This window comes from Cololabis saira, chromosome 2 (genome assembly GCF_033807715.1).
Source record: "Cololabis saira isolate AMF1-May2022 chromosome 2, fColSai1.1, whole genome shotgun sequence".
Taxonomy (NCBI): Eukaryota; Metazoa; Chordata; class Actinopteri; order Beloniformes; family Belonidae; genus Cololabis; species Cololabis saira.
This window is the reverse complement of record NC_084588.1, coordinates 2,599,315-2,611,972: the sequence shown is the minus strand read 5'-3', so window position 1 is coordinate 2,611,972 and position 12,658 is coordinate 2,599,315. Positions and strand designations below refer to the sequence as shown.

General features: G+C 41.0%; 1 protein-coding gene across 1 annotated transcript in view; it reads right to left on the bottom strand.

The window, feature by feature from the left end:
* The window catches only part of LOC133419183 (transmembrane channel-like protein 3), a 60,625-nt gene that overhangs the window by 33,438 nt on the left and 14,529 nt on the right, over window positions 1–12,658 (bottom strand). The window contains exons 4-7 of the mRNA XM_061708217.1: window positions 8,901–8,982; window positions 7,441–7,547; window positions 1,822–1,920; window positions 1,445–1,587 (exon numbers count right to left, since the gene is read on the bottom strand). Of these exons, the coding sequence (XP_061564201.1) occupies window positions 1,445–1,587; window positions 1,822–1,920; window positions 7,441–7,547; window positions 8,901–8,982 (431 nt within the window). The remainder of the gene's footprint in view (window positions 1–1,444; window positions 1,588–1,821; window positions 1,921–7,440; window positions 7,548–8,900; window positions 8,983–12,658) is intronic.

Here is a 12,658-nt window from a genome sequence, read left to right as displayed (position 1 = left end):
CCCTAGAGGTCAGTAGAGGACCTGCAGGTCTGGATCTGGACCCTAGTGGTCTGTAGAGGACCTGCAGGTCTGGATCTGGACCCTAGAGGTCAGTAGAGGACCTGCAGGTTTCCGTACTTCCTGGATTGAATCAGAAAACAGATTTAAGTCCTGGTCTGCTGAGATGTGCAGCGTGCTGTGGTTGGTTAGGTGGATTGATCTTAGTCTTGGTCCAACTAGAGGCCAAAAGGCTGTCATGGTCTTGGATGGATGGATTGGATTTGATAAGAATTAATTTATTATGTAATTTAGGTTTGCAGTAAGTACAGTGGCGTTTCTTAACTTAAGGCCAGGTTTTTTGCATATTATTGTACAAACCACCAGCTTCAGCAGGAGTCAGTTTGTCCAAGATAAGGTCCACTATAGCCAGTACTGGAGTTGAGGGGGGATGAGGGGGGATGGCATCCCCCCCTGAAATAAAAACGGTCCAAATCATCCCCCCTGAAATAAAAACGGTCCAAATCATCCCCCCCCTGAAATAATAACGGTCCAAATCATCCCCCCTGAAATAAAAACGGTCCAAATCATCCCCCCTGTAAAACTGCCATCCCTCCTTTCCATCCCTTATGTCATTTCATCAATGAATGTGGTTTTACTGCTATTTCAACATTTAGAGTCATCACCAGAAAAATAACTTATTTGACAATTTTCACCTGTTTCAAGTAAACTTTCACTTGAAATAAGTAGAAAAATCTGCCAGTGGGACAAGATTTATCTTCTTATTACAAGCAAAAAATCTTGTTCCACTGGCAGATTTTTCTACTTATTTCAAGTGAAAATCTACTTGAAACAGGTGAAAATTGTTGTTTTTTCCAGTGATGAGTCTTGTTTTAAGTGTAATGAGATTTTTTTTACTAAAATTAGACATTTTGACTAGAAATAAGACAAATATTCTTGTTAAGATTTAGAGTTTTTGCAGTGATCCATGTTACTTATCCTGTGAAGGACAGAGTCATATTGATAAGTTCAGAAAAGTGTTTTTTATTGTTGTGTTTTGATGTATTTGATGTAAGCCCAGTGGATATTTAAAGCTTACAGAAGGCTGCATTTAACTGCTGCTATGTCATTCCTGCAGTATTTCTGCAGCTGTTTTGGTCACTGCTATTATTTGTAATATATTATATTATTTGTAATCAGCACAAATTATCTGTCCCCATATGATCAAATCCACCATCCCCCCTGATTTACTTTTACAACTCTAGTACTGACTATAGCATATAGCACGCAGGTGTGATGCTGCTATGCAACTGAGGTAGCTACAGGTGGTTTCCATGGAAACACAGGCCATGTCAGGCCTTATCGTTCCAAAACCAATCCAACCCAAACAGAGCCGTGCTGCTCCGTGGAAACATAAAACTTTGTTACTCAACATTAAAACAGAAGTCATGAAGAGCGTGAAAATCACCTCCGTAGCAGAATGATGAAACTGTAGGCGAAGACAGCCATCCCAACCAGGAAGTAGGCCAGAGGCAGCCGGTACCCCGCACTGCCAATCTTCCTCAAGCGACCATAGTAGCCGTAAAACAGGACGGAGTACTGCAGGTAGCCCTGCAGAGAGTCACAGGCCACAGGTGAAGTCACATGGGACAGGACATTACAAGGACATCAGCGACACACTGAAGAAATACTGTTAAAAGGGAAATGTCTTTCTGAGCTCAGCATATTGCTGCATCCATAACCTTGTTGAGGTCTGGAGACAGCACACTCATCTTAAAATAACAGCCCATTGTATCTCCATGTAATGTGTTATTGATCAAGCAGTAAAGAGAAGAAGAGGCTTGCCCCGAGAGACCAGATGGTGTCCAGGTCTTGAGCCGAGGCCAGGTGCTCTTTGGGGATGGTTTTACTTCTGGTTGTTCCAAACGGTGCTCCAGCCAGAAGCTAATGACGGGAACACAGACCGGAACACAAATCAGTGCAGAGAATGGACATAAACCCTGACCCTGCCCCTGTCCTTGTCCCTGACCAATATGTCTTCCCTTCCTCTCTTCCGCATTTCCATTTTTATTTATTATAAATATCTCATAGCTATCATTTTTGTCCATCGTTCCTGTAGTTTCTTATGCTGGCCCCCTTTTTTCTCTTTTGTGTATGTTTGCAGGCCGGAGCTTCAGGAGCTGCGTTCTGGCCTGCGGTCGCGGCCCCCCCCCACCCCCGGCCATCCCGCTGCTGCTGCTTCCACCTGCCTGCATTTGTAACTTACAAATGTAACTAAATGTAATCGAATATAATGTAAAATAAATGTAACTACTCCTTAATGTTAAATAACTCATTATTTATTATAACTTATTCAATTGACAGTTACAGTTGCATAGAAAACATACATTTGCTTGTTGCTCTAACATAAATCTTTTTAAATTGTGTCAGCTTATGAAAACCCACATAACACACATTGAATAAAGAAAAAATAAAGCTGAGCTGCAAAGAAAATGTATGACATGTAACATTTTACATTTGCTGTCTTAAATATATCCTGTCTTTTATTTTGTTTATTATTTATTATTGTTAGTTCGTTGTTCATGTGTGTGCAAGTGTGTGTGCGAGTGTGTGTGCGTTTGTGACAGACGTGCATGGGACAATTGTGAAATACGGAATCAACTGCGTTCCGTATTGGTTCAATACGGAACGCGACTTTTAATTCCCAATTACGTAACAATTCTGTATTTCAAGGGACGGGTGGCGAGCCTAGGCGGGCCACATAAAATGACATGGTGGGCCACATCTGGCCCGCGGGCCTTGAGTTTGACACATGTGTATTAGACGCTATACAAATACAATTGAATTGAATTGAATTGAATTGAATGTGTAGTATGATGAAAATGACTCTCATGAAACTTTGTCCAGATGTCAAGTCCCAACATCCCCCAGACCATCATCCTCCACCACTGTGCTTGATTGTGGGTCTGAGATGTTTCTGCTGGTTTTCTCCAAACGTGCTTCTAAACATTTAGCCCCAACGTCTCCACGTGGGTCTCAAGTGTCCACAGGACACGGTTCCAGAAGTCTGCTGGTTTTTCAGACACAGGTCCTAGTTCCAGGTTCTTTTTAGTCAGAAGAGGTTTTCTCCTGGAAACTCTTCCAAACAAACCATCCTGGTCCAGTGTTCTTCTGATCGTGCTGTCATGGACTTTAATATCTAACACCAACAGTGAGGCCTGTAGACATAGAGATGGAACTCCGGGTCTGAACTTGAGCTAGATCTACCAGGACGTTTTTCCTCTATAAGACTATTGCTAATGTCTTTCCCTCCTGGCACCTGCTTTTACAGAGGTCTGTACACCTAGATATGGACTGTATATTAAGAGCCGCTCATTCCCTGGATTCCTAATACTTCATGTTTTATATTCAATTCAATTTTATTTAGTATAGGGTGTATTACAACAGAAGTTGTCTGTAGGCGCTTTTCCAAAAACCCAGAACATCTGTAAAGTATATGTGAGTGGGAGGGTTTGTAATGCTGTGTCTGCCTAACAAGCCCATCAGCAGCTCCAGCTGATCCAGAACCATCTCCCCGGGTTCTCACCAGAACTAAGAACGTGGACCACATCACTCCAGTTCTGAGCTCCTTACCCTGGCTCCCTGCACCTCAGAGAATAGACTTAGTTCTGTAAGTTTATACATCTCTGAATGGTTTAGGACCAACATACATCAGAGACTTGTTGCCATAGCAACCATCCAGACCTCTCGGATCTGCTCCGTGTCCCCAGAACCAGAACCAAACATGTAGAGCAGCATTCAGCTTCTATGCTGCACAGATCTGGAACCAACTTACAGAAAACTGCACGGATGCTGAAATCCTCAATTCCTTTAAACCAGGGGTCGGCAACCCGCGGCTCTAGAGCCGCATGCAGCTCTTTAGCGCCGCCCTAGTGGCTCCTGGATCTTTTGTTTTGACCTTTTTTTTCTTAATTTTTTCTCTTTTTTCTTCTTTTTTTCTCTTTGTCTTTTCTTTTTTTTTCCTTTTTTTCTTCATTTTTATTTTCCTTTTTTTCTTTTTTTTTCTTGTTTTTTTCTTTTTTCTCTTATTTTTTTTCTTCTTTTTTCCCTTTTTTCTTCCTTTTTCCTTTCCTTTTTAATCTCAACATTTTGACTTTTTTCTCGAAATTTCAACTTTTTTCTCAACATTTCGAATTTTTTCTCAACATTTCGACTTTTTCTCGAGATTGTACTTCAACATTAATCTCGACATTCTTTTTTTTCAAAATTTAGACTTTTTTCTCGACATTTAGACTTTTTTCTCAACATTTAGACTTTTTTCTCGAAATTGTACTTCAACATTGATCTCGACATTCTGACTTTTTTCCTCGACATTTTGACTTTTTTCTCGACATTTCAACTTTTTTCTCAAAGTGCATAATGAAAAAAAAAAATCTTCCCCCAGTTCTAACTAATATAGAAACATGCAGCATGTGTTGCCTTCATTCTAAGGTTTATACAAGACTTTTCATTTTTTGCGGCTCCAGACATTTGTTTTTTGTGTTTTTGTTCCAATATGGCTCTTTCAACATTTTGGGTTGCCGACCCCTGCTTTAAATCAACCTTTAAAATTCATTAGTTTACAGCTGCATTTGACTGAATTATTTAAACTATTCTGAATTTAACTTTAAACTATGTTTATTTTAGTACTAAACTGTAACTCTGATTTAAGTTTAACTTTTCTTTATTCTGCAACTGCACTGTAACTGTTTTCCCTCCTCTTCACTTTTCATATATTTATTATGTAGAGCACCTTGAATTGCCTTGTTGCTGAAATGCGATATACAGATAAACTTGCCTTGTCTTGCCTTGCCTGGTGTGCTGAGCCTCAAAGCCAGTGCAGCACTGCCAGCAATATATAATGAACAGATGAAATTAGAGATTTCATTTTATTTATCGGTACAGAGCTGCTGTTGAGGAAACAATCCCATAAAGGAAATCAGAGTTCGTTGGAGCGGAAAGAGAGGCGAGGTATAAATGAGGTGCAGTGACCCCACAAATAATTCAGAGCGCTGTACAAACACAGACATAAAATTTGACAGGACATGCAGGATGTTTGATGGCTGATGATGGGACTCGCTGAACAGAGGGGAGATAAAGACGGGGATGTGAGACGGGAGACAAAGGAAGTTCACTTCCATCCAAGCATGGAGCCAATAAAGATGAGGAGGGGTGAGATTAGTCTGCAGGAACGGCAGTGTGAGTGATGGCCGGGAACATGCTGGCGTGAGCACGACAACGACCTCTTCTCTGCTCACGCTCGCTCCCGTTTGGACTGGATTCATGTATTTGCAGGAGGTGGTAGAGGAGCCAAAAATTGTACTCAAGTAAAAGTACTGTTACTTCAGAATAATATGACTCAAGTAGAAGTAAAAAGTAGTCATCCAAATAATTACTTGAGTAAAAGTAAAAAAGTACTTGGTGAAAAAACTACTCAAGTACTGAGTAACTGTTGAGTAACGTCTGATTTATTTTTTTAACACAACCATTCAAACAGACATCTAGAGACAACTCTGTTGTATTAGACGCTATATAAATAAAATTGAATTGAATAGACAAAAGTACAAAATAATCATCTTCAGGCAAATTAAATCAATAAAATAATAAAATAAATTAAAAGTAATAAAAAATAAAAAAAATAGCTTAAATTAAAATAATCTTAAAGTAAATTCAAGTACTTTAATAAATAATAAAATAAATAAAATAACAGAATACAAAAATAAATTAAGTACAAGTAGCACACAATTTCCAGCCTTTATACTTTTCTTTTTTAACCAGCAGAACTAGAACAAACATGAACTCATAGAAACTCTGTGTGTGTTTGAGTCTGTGTAAATGTGACAAAACATGCAAAAACTAACATTTTTCCCAAAGAATCACTCAGTGATGTCATGAGATTGACGCGTACGTGGATAAAAGGGATAAAAGAAAAGTAACAGCTCAACGTAGCCTAATGTAGCGGTCAAGAGGAACAGTTTCTCCTTCACAAATCTACTCAAGTAAAAGTACAAAGTATAGTGATTCAAAACTACTCCTAAATGTAACGTAAAGTAAATGTAACGGAGTAAATGTAACTCGTTACTACCCACCTCTGTATATTTGTTACAAAGAAAAAGTCAACAAAGAACTTGTGACAGTGAAATATGTGAAATATGTAATATCCCAATCTGAGCAGCCGAAGGAAAAGTGTTCAGTGAAACCTCCAGCACCTCCACATCTGAGAGCAGGTTTGGGTGTGAGTCAAATGTAGGCATTTAAAGGCCCTGACTTCTGCTTTTGCTGTCCTTCAGACCTCAGATTTGCCATAAACTGTCATAACAGCAGACTTTGGACCATCCAGCTCTCACTCCAATCACAGATCAATCAGCCCCGCCCCGAGCAGAGAGATCCCCTTCAAACCCAGAGCCAAACCGTTGACCTTCCTGGTTGATGCTCTCCAGGAAGTAAAAATAACTGTAGTTCCTCTACTGACCGCTAGGGTCTGGATCCAGATGTGCAGTTCTTCTGCTGACCACAAGGTTCACCTGGTTTCAGACAGAACTTGTTTCTGAGATCATTTTAGAAGTAATACTGGAAATGACGACGTTTGGCCAGGTTTGATCGGGAAGAATGTAGGGACTTTTACACTAGTACCTACTCAGCCAACTCAGACAACAACACCAAACATGTAGAACATGGACTCCTCCATATCCAGCCTGCGATTCTGTTCAAGAATCGCATCCAGCTTGCGGTTTTGCTCTCCCAGCATTAAAGTCTGAGTGTTGGTCGCCGTGCTTATCCCTTCAGCAACGTCCGGCAGCTCTGAAAGAGCCAAAACAGCTGTCGACGACTTACGCGTTTGTCGGTAGACCAGGAATCCCCCCCCTCCAATTACAAGAAATCCTGCTATCATAAATCCAATTATGAAGGCATCTTCAACGTCCTCGACAGACAGGATCGCCAAACACAAAGGTTTCCAATGTTTCCAGGAATCTATTGTGTATCCAGCAAAAAATGTCCCATCGGGGCAGGAGGGCTCCCTTACCCCCTGACTTCTCATCGCAAAAATTTGGTTAATTGTGCTGAGAGACCAGTTAATCAATTCCATGATTGTAGAGTTTCGGAGGAGTGAAAAGAAGAGACTCTGAAGACAAGACAGGACAAAAGCAGCAGCAGGGCAGATAGATAAGGGAGAGGAGCAGAAAAGCGTCCGCCTTCGCCGAGAGCCGGAAGAAGAAGAAAATCACAATATTCAAATTTTCTGAGACAGTCCTGTAGCTCCTTCAGTCACTACCCACAGTTCCATAGGACAGTCTGACCACGAGTACCTTTTAAAACTTTTTAAAATACCTGTGATTCATCTTTCTACATAACACCAACCTCAACAACAGGAAACAGTTTTCACACTGTCAAGTGCAGTGTTCATAAGAATCAGCACTTACTGACCTCTGGGAGAACGACGAAGGCTCCGGTCATGATGGTGAGGACGATGTTGATGCCAAACAGCCAGCGAAGGAAGATGAAGTAGGAGGCCACGCCCGAGCCAAAGTGACCTCAGCAACAGAGAGACACAACAGATGGAGAGGGACTGCAGACATCTTAAACTTATCTCAAACACGGCCCCCGTAACTCCCCACATAAACCTAAAAATACACATTTTACCGTTAACAGCCCACCTGGCCATTTGCTTTCAAATTACTAATAGTACTTTTGAGTGGTACCTGTAAAATCAGATGATGGACACCGGCTTTGTCTCAAATGGCTCTTAATACAGTGTGTGCATTGCAGTGACTCTTCATTGCGGCATTGCGGTTACTGGTAATCATTCTGATCACCAGTAACACCGACTGTTACAGATGTCGCTTTGCTAGTTGTTTACTTACTAATGATACAAAACATTCTGTTATTATAAGCTCTTTATTTCATTTTATGCTTCATAAAGTGCCCCCACCCCTTTTTAAGCAATCTATTAACATAAAAGAATTCAAATTGTTAGTAAAGAAACATAAATACATATACAACTTATTTAATTATTATTAAATAAATAAATAAATAAATAATGTAGTATATGAGTATGTGTACATATATATATATATATATATATATATATATATATATATATATATATATATATATATATATATATATATATATATATATATATATATATATATATATATATGTATATGCATGTATATATGTATATATGTAAACTATGATAACTATACATTGTTTGAATTTGTTGATGTTATAAAATGTATGAATACAGGACTGTCTCAGAAAATTAGAATATTGTGATAAAGTTCTTTATTTTCTGTAATGCAATTAAAAAGCTAAAATGTCATCCATTCTGGATTCATTACAAATCAACTGAAATATTGCAAGCCTTTTATTATTTTAATATTGCTGATCATGACTTACAGCTTAAGATTAAGATTCCCAGAATATTCTAATTTTTTGAGATAGGATATTTGAGTTTTCTTAAACTGTAAGCCATGATCAGCAATATCAAAATAATAAAAGGCTTGCAATATTTCAGTTGATTTGTAATGAATCCAGAATGTTTTTGCATTACAGAAAATAAAGGACTTTATCACAATATTTTAATTTTCTGAGACAGTCCTGTACATTGTTTGAATTTGTTGATGTTATAAAATGTATGAATATGTATTGTTTTTAGTTATATCTAAATGTTAAACGGAATAACTTTTTTTTCTTTATTTTCTGTTTTTCCTTTCTTTTTTTATATGCTTCCTCTTTAGGTTTGCTTTAAATGTTTTGTTGTAATGTACTGTGTATTATGTGTCTGACCCCAGGAAGAATAGCAGCTCTCTTCAGAAACCTGCAGGTGAGGTCACAGGGGAGGTGTCCACCTCCTTTCACACCGCTACATCCACATGACTCACTTTCAATTTTCTTGATCCTCACTTCCCAGGGAATGAAGAGCACGACGACGTTGTAGAGCAGTCGGGACAGCTTCTTCAGCAGCTGGGGGGGAGAACGGAGAAGCACACGGCCATCTTCATCACTGAAGATGCAGCAGGTCCACGTGGGCCCAGCCGGGCTCAGACTGGCCCAGACTGGCCCAGCCGGGCTCAGACTGGCCCAGACTGGCCCAGCCGGGCTCAGACTGGCCCAGCCGGGCTCAGACTGGCCCAGCCGGGCTCAGACTGGCCCACCAGGGTCCAGAGTGGGCCTAGGGTTCCACTATTAATGGCCCCACATGGAGGGTAAAGCCTGGTTTCCACTGAGCGGTTGGGTTTGTGCTGGTACGGTTCAGAAGGGCTAGAATGGTCCAGCCACTTCAGAGGAGAGTTCCTACTGCAGGTTGGACGGCCACTGGGCATCCGTGGTTAAGACCAGTACTGGAGTTGAGGGGGGATGAGGGGGGATGAGGGGGGATGAGGGGGGATGAGGGGGGACGGGGACTGAAATAAAAACAGTCCAAATCATCCCCCCTGAAATAAAAACGGTCCAAATCATCCCCCCCTGAAATAAAAACGGTCCAAATCATCCCCCCTGAAATAAAAACGGTCCAAATCACCCCCCCTGAAATAAAAACGGTCCAAATCATCCCCCTGTAAAACTGCCATCCCTCCTTTCCATCCAGCATAAGAAAAATAGATAAACATTTTCTCATCAACAAAACAAATTGTAAATTTTTGAAATAACAAAATAATATATTTTAACCATTTGTCAGACAATAAGATAACTGAAAAAATCTGAAAAATGGTTCAAATATGTTATTTTGTTACTTAAAAAATGTAAAATATGTTTATGTAAAATTTGTTTTGTTGATGAGAAAATATGTTTCTCTATTTTTCTTATTTTTGTGAGGGGGATATATATTGTTTTTCGGCACTACCTTGTTCTCTATAGCTGATACAACATGAATTGTCATGTCAAACCATTCAAAAGTTATAGCAGAAAAAAGGGACAACCAATCAGAAGAAGGGGCGGGGCTAGTTCAGGCCAATGAAGGTCAAGGACTCATTACAGAGTCCCATGACACCACCCACGACTCTCTATGTCAGTCAAAACATTCAAATGTTATAGCAGGAAATAGGGACAACCAATCAGAAGAAGGGGCGGGGATAATTTTCACCAATTATGGTCAAGGACTCAATACCGAGTCCCATGACACCACCCACGACTCTTTATGTCAAACCATTCAAAAGTTATGGCAGAGAAAAGTATTCTAGGGGGCGCTGTTGAGCCGTTAGGCCACGACCATTAATCACCACGTTAACACTTTTGAAAGAGAAAAGTAATGCGCGTAGTCGCAGGATGGAGACGCACATTTTGATGTATAACACACCTGGGTGCATGTTACGGTTCGGGCTGTATTAATTCTCGAAAGAATGGCTCATATTGCTCCAAAATTACGCGATTAATTCAGAATGTTCAAAATGGCTGACTTCCTGTTCAGTTTCGGCCATGGCGCCAAGAGACTTTTCTTTAAGTTGCGACATGATACAGGTGTGTACCGATTTTCGTTCATGTACGTCAAACCGTATTGTGGGGCTTGAGGAACAAAGTTTTTTCTGTCTGAACCAACCAGATGAAGGGTGGGCACGCTTTTTGGCGTCTAGCGTCGCCACGGTAACGCTTTTGAAAGAGAAAAGTAATGCATGGTGTCGGAGGATGGAGACGAACATTTTGATGTACAACACACCTGGTGCACGTTACGGTTCGGGCTGTATTAACTGCCGAAGGAATGGCATAAATTTCGCCAAAATGACACGATTCATTCAAAATGGCCGATATCCTGTTCGGTTTCGGGCATGACGCCAGACTTTTCTTTAAGTTGTGACATGATACAGGTGTGTAGCGATTTTCGTGCATGTACGTCAAACCGTATCGTGGGGCTTGAGGCACAAAGTTTTCAAGGGGGCGCTGTTGAGCCATTAGGCCACGCCCATTAATGTAAACCATTAAATATCAAATTTTTCGCCAGGCCTGACCAAAATATGGTGACTTTTTGGGCACGTTTAGGGGGGCAAAAAGGCCTTCCTTTTGTCAGGAAAATAATAATAAAAATTCTTACAGATACAATAGGGCCTTCGCACTGAAGGTGCTCGGGCCCTAATTACTCCTATGTGGGATCAATAAAGTTCTTATTTTTGCCATCTGAGAAAATTAAATATATTATATTTGGTGTCTAACTGTTTCCCAAGTATATTAGTGCGTGAGTGAATGAATAAATGGGACGTAAAACGTACATTTCTTTGTAGAAAGGCGCTTTATGAAAATAAGTCCATTTACTTGTATAAGTTTACAGCGCAGTCTTGAACATCCAATATGGCGGCGAAGTTGAGGTATCGCAGCAGCGGGCGAGAACACTGGATGGGGCGTCTACGTATAGATCTATGGTTGGAACCAGCTAGGTAGATCCCAGCCAGGCTCCGTCCCCACAGAACCATGTGGGACGTGTTTGGAGCTGCTTTTAGCTCATGTACGGCCCACGTATAAATGCTGGCTGAATAAAGAAATACATCCATCATGAAGTTGTAACTGAACGTCTCCAGAAAACGTCCTCATGAGTCTGACGATCAGTGCGATGTAAGAGGTTTCACATCTTCTGATTTCACAGCAACATCAGAAACACGATCTTAATGAAGTCAGCAGGGCCATTGAGCTGGTTTTTAATTAACTCAGAGCTAAAACACTGTAAATTACTGATCATCCGACTGCTCACTAAAAGTCAATTTATTCAAATGGAGCGAAGCAGCATGAACATTTTAATTAAGCTGAGCCGTAACGATGGGTAATAAATCCAGTGATTGTGCCGTGCTGGTGCAGCGCAGCCGGTCCCTCCGTCTGTCCTCCGCCGTGGTAACGGCACGCGTGCACGGGAGCTGATATTTCTGTGTTCTCAAACATCAGCAGCCTGCACAGAGATTACCCAGCATGCTTTATCATTCTCGCTCTGATCGTGAAGCTGCTGCAGTGCAGTGAAAAAGCTCCCGTCAGCATATTGCAGCTACAAGCACAAAATACACTCACATGCAAAAGTTTTGGCTTCCTCCTACAATGCTTATTTGCATGAAGTCTGGTGGATGACAGTATTCCAGAAAAAAACAAACTAGTGTATAGAGCTGCACAGCAGAATGGAAACTGGTTAAAGACCATTTCTAAAGAGTTGGGCCTTCAGAAGCCTCTCTTCCGTTGGGGCGGATCCCCCAGGTTTGAGGTGTCGCCTGTCCTTTTTACATTGACTGTTGCAGGGTGGCGTGTCCAGCTGGCCCGCCAATAACTCCCCCCGAGGGATCACTAAACCTGCTCAGCCTCAGCAACTAGGTTTTCAACCCAGACAAGAAAGAATACCATTTTTAGGGCCCGAGCACTTACAGTGCGAAGGTACGGGGGAGTATTAGGGCCATGCAGGAGAAAAATATTTTGAGAGGCGAAGATTTTTTTTTTATTGTGCACTTCGAGAAAAAAGTCAAAAAGCCGAGAAAAAAGTCGAAATGTCGAGATTAATGTTGAAAACCATGTCGGACTCCGTAGGTTTCTCTGGCCCCCTCCCCAATCTGACCAGCGATGACATGTTTAGTCGCATGCTCTCGCTCCGTCGCTGGTTGTATCGGTGGTGTTCAGAAAACGACGTGGCCTTTATTGACAATTGGGAAACGTTCTGGGGAAAGCCCGGTCTGATTAGAAG